Source organism: Electrona antarctica, assembly GCF_951216825.1.
Source record: "Electrona antarctica genome assembly, chromosome: 2".
NCBI lineage: Eukaryota > Metazoa > Chordata > Actinopteri > Myctophiformes > Myctophidae > Electrona > Electrona antarctica.
Window position 1 is genome coordinate 38,063,547 of NC_136807.1, and position 8,995 is coordinate 38,072,541.

Consider the following 8,995-nt stretch of genomic DNA (forward strand, 5'->3'; position numbering starts at 1 on the left):
ACACTGACGGGAAATACGCGATTCCATAGTAACTGCGACCTTCGGTAGCAATAAATACTTGGCTAAAGTTCCCCCCAGAACATGGACGTTGGGGTTCAAGTGGTTCATATATAATATATTAAAAAACTGTACATAGTACATACGGTGACATACGTTTCTGGTAGATCTGCTATTTTTGCTATTTTTGTGTGACAGCTGCAGTATGATTAAGTAGGACGTTAATATTCGTTCATCAATAAAAGCCCATTCAGGACGGGAACCCCTTTTGGGTAGACCCAAAAGGGTCTTTTAGGTCTGCTCGTAGCAGCTTGTAGATCTGCTCATTTCTGAAATCGTGAAAATGTGGCACAAATCTTTGAATATATATTCTTTCAGAGCGAACGTTTTTTAACTCAAATCTTTGCTTCTGGGGGGGTCCCTAGTGGAACAACATATTTTCAGATGGGGGTTGACGGCCAAATACATAATCATTCTGGAGGACCTTGACATGAAAAGTTTGGAAGACATTTTGTAGAATCTGGTTTCAGGTCTAAAATGGGTTAAATGATTAACGATGTGTCCTGTTCCCTCTGTGTGTGTGTGTGTGTGTGTGTGTGTGTGTGTGCGTGTGCGTGTGTGCGTGTGTGTGTTCTACTGTCCGTCTATACGCAGGCTCCCTGGGCACGGCGGGGCGCGTGTGCAACAAGACCTCGCGCGGCACAGACGGCTGCGAGGTGATGTGCTGTGGCCGGGGCTACGACACCACGCGCGTCAAGCGCATCACCAAGTGCGAGTGCAAGTTCAAGTGGTGCTGCGCCGTGGAGTGCAAGGACTGCGAGGAGGCCGTGGACATACACACGTGCAAGGCGCCCAAGCGAGCCGATTGGTTGGACCAGACCTGAGGGCACACCTATACCTTCCTGAAAGCACCCCACCACCACCACCACCGACCACCACCCCTCCCCCTTCGCTGTGGATGTCCTGACGCGGACATGGCAAAATCTGGGAAAAGAAAATGTGTCCAAAACTGACCCACCCCCCTCAACCTCCCCTCTCTACTCTCCATTCCTCATTGCATGGCTTTTTTTTTTTTTTTAACTTGTCTCCTGTGAAAGCACTAGAACGAATACCCACCAATATGAATACAATTCCCACTAGCCCCTACACCCCCCCCCCCCCCCCCCCCCCCCACCACACAACACACACACACACACACACACACACACACACACACACACACACACACACACACACACACACACACACACACACACACACACACACACGCGTACACGTACACACACATTATGAGCGGCCCTGTGGCTGAACTACAAATCCCAATGAATGCTGGACTTGGATCATGGCTGACGGACAGCGAGAGCAGTGAACTGTCACTGAAGGTTATTAAACATTCAGCCCCGAAGGCCGTTTCCTTAGCATATTGTTATTGGTAAAACAAAAAAATTATAAATGGTTTGCTGCTTTCGTGATGCTTTCAAAAGACACACTTTTTACATTAACTGAGCCTTTGAGCGTATCCAGTATTATTACAACAATATCATATACTCACATCATTTACATATTCTTTTTTTGGGGGGGAAAATACATTCTTTATGTACCCGAAATGAATGCTTTGGTTGGACTGTGGCAAGTGGCTTGACAAGTGCACTTTGGACAAAATGGTCAATGGACAACGGAGAGGTTTGGCTGTGCGTGGTCAAACTAAGCCAGGAATGAGGCCTTTAGCGAAGGGCTGGGAGAGAGACAGAGAGACAGACAGACAGACAGACGGACGGACAGACAGACAGGAATGAGGCCTTTAGCGAAGGGCTGGGAGAGAGACAGAGAGACAGACAGACAGACAGACGGACGGACAGACAGACAGGAATGAGGCCTTTAGCGAAGGGCTGGGAAAGAGACAGAGAGACAGACAGACAGACAGGAATGAGGCCTTTAGCGAAGGGCTGGGAAAGAGACAGAGAGACAGACAGACAGACAGACAGACAGGAATGAGGCCTTTAGTGAAGGGCTGGGAAAGAGACAGAGAGACAGACAGACAGACAGGAATGAGGCCTTTAGCGAAGGGCTGGGAAAGAGACAGAGAGACAGACAGACAGACAGACAGACAGGAATGAGGCCTTTAGCGAAGGGCTGGGAGAGAGACAGAGAGACAGACAGACAGGAATGAGGCCTTTAGTGAAGGGCTGGGAGAGAGACAGAGAGACAGACAGACAGGAATGAGGCCTTTAGCGAAGGGCTGGGAGAGAGACAGAGAGACAGACAGACAGGAATGAGGCCTTTAGTGAAGGGCTGGGAGAGAGACAGAGAGACAGACAGACAGGAATGAGGCCTTTAGCGAAGGGCTGGGAGAGAGACAGAGAGACAGACAGACAGGAATGAGGCCTTTAGTGAAGGGCTGGGAGAGAGACAGACAGACAGACAGGAATGAGGCCTTTAGCGAAGGGCTGGGAGAGAGACAGACAGACAGACAGACAGACGGACGGCGATGGACCACCGTGATGGACAGATGAATGGACAAACGGACGCATGGATGGACGGACGGACGGACGGATGGGCGGACGGACGGACGGATGCACAGAAACGGCAATAGAACTCTGAATGGAACTGTTGAAAACAAATAGAAGACAAAATGAGAGAAATGTGTAATTTTATTTAAAATTGTAAAGTGTAATTTTGTTTTTTTCATCTGTGGATGAGTCTGCACTATGTTGGCTGGTGTGAGGAGAGAGAAGGGCACTCTTGTTATTATTCTGATCATACAGCGTACTCTACACAGTAAAAAACCTTTAACGTTAAAAGCTGTCAATACGTACGTTTGTCTTTCAACCCGGGTCTCCACCCACGCACACGTATAGGAGACCACAATTCCACTGCTCTGTCAACACAGAATCCCTGCTTGCTCGAGGGAGATATTGCGCTTATTATGAGCTCCAGGTATTACTGCTCGTCAAACGGCACTGTAAAAACAATATGGACAAAGGGAGCCGTGACATTGCTTTCTATACAGACCCGTTTTGAAGCCACTATTTCAGCGAATTGAAAAAGCCACCATCTTGGAATTTCCAGTCCCGAATGGAAGCGGAAAGGAATGCTATAGGACATCAAGGGAACCAGTATAGAAGCCCTAGAAGCATTATCCTACTTTATCATACATTTAAAACCTTTATGGGACCATAATGCACATCATGGTGATTGAAAGAAGACTTTAAACGAGCTATTTAACCTAACGTATTTATAAAATTGAAAATGTTTTTACTACGGTAATGAAATCAAGTGTAAAGTCCAATGGGTTTAATGGCATGAATGAGTACCACAGACGAAAAACAGTCCAAGTCCAAATTTCAGACTGACCCCTCCACGAAAAGGCCTTGTTGTCCTGAACCCTTATCTATCATTTATATATTATGGATCAATAGTGTGGACTTAGACTGTTATTCGTCTGTGGTACTCATTAATGGTCTTCCGTCATTAATGAGAACTGCAGCTTTTTAATTATTTTCGCATTGGCTTCATATCCGGCGACGGAAACTTGCTGCCTGGTACTATACCCGACACCAGGATATAATCAATGGAAAATAATGGAGACCACCTCCAGCCACTGCAGATGTAAACGTTATATGGTTTTAACAATACTATTAACACACATATTAGCTAAAATTACATTTTAATTCATAAAAAAAAGAAGGAAAAAAACAAATACGCAACAATTTGTACTTCAGAGAGTGTACAAGACAAGTGGAACCATTTTTGGGCACTCTCAGAGTTCAATTAAAAGGGCAATACATACTCCTTCCGAGAGTTCCGGCATCAGAAAATATCCCGCTCCTGAAAGGCTTCCCGAAGTATACGTTCGGAGAGTCCTTCCAAAAGCTCGGAATTATGTCAATTTGTAGTTGTAAAACGTAACACGTTAAAGAGTGTGGACTGGACTGCACTTTAACACTGAGGAAAGAAAACCTGGAAGGGTCGTAAAGAGTGTGGACTGCACTTTAACACTGAGGAAAGAAAACCTGGAAGGGTCGTAAAGAGTGTGGACTGCACTTTAACACTGAGGAATTTGCTGTGTAGAGACTTCAGTGTAAGGCCTGACTCACACCTTCACAACAGATTGATGTATAGCTGATGCATGAGACTTGTTTACTGATGCAAGCTCGCAATGCATTTCCAATGGGAGTCACATGGTTTGACACAACATTTTTGTTGTATGAGGGGGAGGGGGGCAGTCGAAACACAGCCGATGTTTACATCTAGCATCCAACAATGTTGTATGCTAGATCGAAAGGTGTGAGTCAGGCCTATGGCCTGACTCACACCTTCGCATCTAGCATACAACATTGATGCATGCTAGATGTATGAAAGGGTTTGTTTACATCTTGCCCCAATGCATTTCCAATGGAAGTCACATGGTTTGACACAACATTTGTGTTGTACGGCTTTCGGCTGTGTTTCGACTGCCCCCCACCCCCTCATACAACAAAAATGTTGTGTCAAACCATGTGACTCCCATTGGAAATGAATTGCGAGCTTGCATCAGTCAATAAGTCTCATGCATCAGCCATACATCAATCTGTTGTAAAGGTGTGAGTCAGGCCTATGAGACAGGCATACGGCCAGTGGTGGAAAAGGTACTCAAATGTTTTACTTAAGTAAAAGTATCAATACCGCAATGTAGAATTACTCCGTTACGAGTAAAAGTCTTGGCATCAAAGTGTACTTAAAGTACCAAAAGTAAAAGTACTCGTTATGCAGAATGTCTCATTTCAAGTTTTCACATGTATACAAATCTTTAGAAAAATAGCAAATCTACAAGCAAGTTTGTAAATCGGCTACTTACAAATGGCCGGAATGTATATAGGGGCTGAAGTGGTCAATGTATGTTTTGTAATAATAATACAAAAGTCACTAGTAACTAAAGTTTTCAAATAATTGTAGTGGAGTAAAAGTACAATATTTGCCTCTGAGATGTAGTGGGGGAGAAGTAAAAGTACAGAACATTGGAAATACTTAAAGTAAAAATAAATACCTCAAAACTGTACTTAAGTAAATGTACTTAGTTACTTTCCACCACTGGTAGAGACGAGCACACTGCAAGCAGAAGAAGGCATTGAACGGTTCGTTCCCTGATTCTGCCAACAACACAAAACCACAACGTCACACAGATTGGACTTCTCTTGTTCTCCAGCTTGCTTGTATAACTTTTGTGTATATTGCTTTATTATAATTATTATTATATAAAAAGAAAACAGATGGTCATATGAAATATATACGGTGCATTTGTGTATGACGTTTTGGAAACTATAGACTTTCTTTCAGCCGAACACACACTGTAGGACGTGGACAGACAGACAGAGAGAGAGAGAGAGAGAGAGAGAGAGATAGACTAGATAGTGCAAACAGAGCAGAACTAATCAGTGTGACTGAGCAGGCAGTGAGTGAGTTCCGTTGTGCTGCTGTCATAACCCGCCCGGTGTTATTCCCATCACACACACACACACACACACACACACACACACACACACACACACACACACACACACACACACACACACACACACACACACATGCACGCACGCACGCACGCACGCACACACACAAGCCACTTCAGTGAGGAGTTGCTGAGGGGAAAAAAAGTTAAAGATACAGTATGGCGTGAGAGAGCCAGCAGGAAGTCAGTGGTGGAGAGATGGACAGTAGATACATAGCACAGACCATTGGCCTGCCTAGCTAACGTTCATTCCTCTGTTCGTAGAATAACTGACCAGAGTTGTACAGTAATAACAGCTGTACTTTGACAGATTATTTCCATTTTACACCAAAATCTTTTTTTGGCAAAACAAATAGCCGATCGATTCATCTGCAATTTATTTTTGGCTAATGTCAGCCCACCGGAAATAGGGTTGTCACAATTATTACACAGTCGTCTAAATCGCAATTATCTGAGATAATCGCAATCATTTTGTCAAAAAATAAATAAAAATACATAGAATGTAGCAGATCTACGAGCTTGCACATCAGCTATTTCCGCTATTTTTAGTAAGTATATACAATTCATTTTAAAACAATGCCATGCAGTCATGTCTTTGTATAGGCTATTTCAGTTATTTGCCATATCTGCCCTGAGCACCTTTTCATGACGGAAATTGTAATTTCAAATCCTATTCATATAATGTTCCAACTTCCAATGCCAAAAAACAACAACACACAATTAAATCGTGAATCGCAAGTATTTTAAGTGTGACAATGAATCGTTAACTTAAATGTGTAATAATGGTGACAGCCCTGTATACTGGAAGAAAATGGATGCTGGGGTTAAATTGGTTAATGCGGGGTGTGGCATATCAGAGTGAAGGGGGGGAGGGGGGGGGTTTGATTAAAAGCGCAGCCTGAGTCTCTAGACCCCCCGTTGGCTCTGTCCCACCCCCTGCCGTGAGGAATGCCAGGTGGGTCCCCGCCCGGCTAATGACTTGGATGGCTGTAATTACGGGCGCTCTGTTGATGGCTGGCGATTGGACACGGTGCTGCTGCCTGCCACAGAGGACCCAGTGTGGCCTCCCTGCTGCCGGGACCAGCTTTAATCAAAGGCTTCTTGGCTGGTTTATCAAAGGGAATACTTTCCAGCAATCTTCTCTACCCCCCCCCCCCCCCCCACACACACACACACACACACACACACACCCTCCTCCTCCTCCCAGTTCCATGAAGGCCAGCACTGCCCCGGCCATATTAGGGCCAAGGTTGATCCAGAGACTCCTGATGGTCAGGAATTCAACAGGATATCAAACAGACGCACGCACGCACGCACGCACGCACGCACGCACGCACGCACGCACGCACGCACACACGCACGCACGCACGCACGCACGCACGCACGCTCAAACACACAAGAGTGATTATTAATGTTGTGACATAATATACCGTGACAACAATACATTTTATTTTTACATTAATTTTACAGGTACATGTAAAGCTCACAATGCATCATGAATGCGACTCGACACTGAGCATTTTAGAAGGTATACAGTGAGGGAGGCTTATGTGATTAAATCCATGAAGAGACAACACTTTACTTGCGCCATATCTGATGCATTTCACAGAGAGACGTCACTGCGCAATACATGCAGCGATAACTAACACTGAATGTGACATGGGGTGCTAGAGTTAAGTGTTACCGTCACATCAGTACATGTACTGTGGTGGAAAGTAAATAAGTACTGCACTTTTTGCACTGCAATTTACAATTTACTTTTTTTTTTTACTTTCTTCGGTATTTACAATTTTCAATACTTACTCAAGTATACATGGCTGGTACAAGTTGATCTATGTTTTGTATTAATAATGTTTCCACCACTGACAATAAATAAACCTTAGTGCGGCTGTAGGAAGGTACACGTGAGGATGTGTCCCCTGGTGATAAGATCATCTCTCCATCCGCGGCAGAGTTACCAGATTTTGCGAGAGAAATAAGTAACCTATGAAGGCAAGCCCAAAAGAAGCCGGTCTATGCTATTTTTAAAAAAAAAGAACCACTGGTTTATAGATAAAATTAGGGAACAACCCCAAATAGGCAATTACACTTAAGAAACATGACTCCCCCCACCCCCCAAAAGAAAAATAATTAAGCGGGCGAGTTCCTGCAGCATCGCAGACGTGCATTAATGACTTTAAACCACCCCCTCAAGTGTAATATTGCAATTATACAACAGTTACCCTACCCTTAGAATCGCTGAAAAATGATACTTTTTCAATGACAGATGTAGTCACTATACGACCACAAATGTGCCAAGAAACTAGCTAGCCTAGCCACAGAGTCTGCTGCGCTCTGAGAGAAAAACACTGAATCGTTTGTTTTGATTAGGCGTTGAAATAATGTGGTTTGAAGCAGGTCTAGAAATGTGTTCAACCAATCAGATTGTTTCCTCAAAACAACCACTGATATTTACAAGTGACTTTACAGTACCCGTGAACTGAGTGGTGTAAGGTATGGTCTGAGTGATCAGCTGTGGTCTGACGTAATGAAATCACACCCGTGTGAACTGAGTGACCATAGCAACCATGCTCATTTTTTGGTACGAACAAACACGTGGACACGTGGACACGTAAACTAACAAAGCCAGTTGTTGGAGTGGTTTACACCACTCAAAAAATATATCACACCCGTGTGATGTGTGGGGCGCTCTAATCATCGTACAACATCATCAAGATTGGTGGTCCCTTATTGGCCAAGGGTTCCCTGAATGGTGGTCCATTATTGGCCAAGGGTTCCATGAATAGTGGTCCCTTATTGGCCAAGGGTTCCATGCATGGTGGTCCCTTATTGGCCAAGGGTTCCATGAATGGTGGTCCCTTATTGGCCAAGGGTTCCTACCGACATCCGCATCAGACACACATGACGTAAATTCTCCATTCATTGTCAATGGCATTTTGACATTAAACACTACAACTGTTTATAGGAGGGGCTAGCCTAGCACCACAGAAAGCCGCTTAGCCCATTCTGGACGGGAACCCCTTTTGGTGTTTTAAGCATTCTGTTATACATTAGCTGTTGAAAAATAGCAGATCTACAAGCTTGTAAATCTGCTATTTATGAAAAATCGTGAAAATGTGGCACAAATCTTTGAATATCTATTATTTCAGAGTGAACGTTTTTAACTCTAATCTTTGCTTCTGGGGGGGGCTCGGCGGCCAATTACATATATTTTTGGGGTCCTTGACATGAAAATGTTTGAGAACGACTGACATATAGAAACATGGGGTCTTTCAGAAAACTGTCAGGATTTAGCAGGTATTTGTAGAATCGTCCTCTGCAGGTCTAAATGGCTTAAAAGACATGGCAACCCTGATCCTCGGCCAGGCTGCACGGGGACGACAGGAAAGGAGACATGGCAACCCTGATCCTCGGCCAGGCTGCACGGGGACGACAGGAAAGGACATGGCAACCCTGATCCTCGGCCAGGCTGCACGGGGACGACAGGAAAGGAGACATGGCAACCCTGAT

The 8,995-nt window shown here is 44.5% G+C and overlaps 1 protein-coding gene across 1 annotated transcript in view; it reads left to right on the forward strand.

Moving 5' to 3' along the window:
* Window positions 1–1,005, forward strand: part of LOC306935712 (protein Wnt-2b-A) — a 27,680-nt gene extending 26,675 nt beyond the window's left edge. Inside the window, exon 5 of the mRNA XM_079518888.1 lies at window positions 652–1,005. Coding sequence (XP_079375014.1) covers window positions 652–881 — 230 coding nt within the window. The 3' untranslated portion in view covers window positions 882–1,005. The remainder of the gene's footprint in view (window positions 1–651) is intronic.
* The last annotated feature ends 7,990 nt before the right edge of the window (window positions 1,006–8,995 follow it).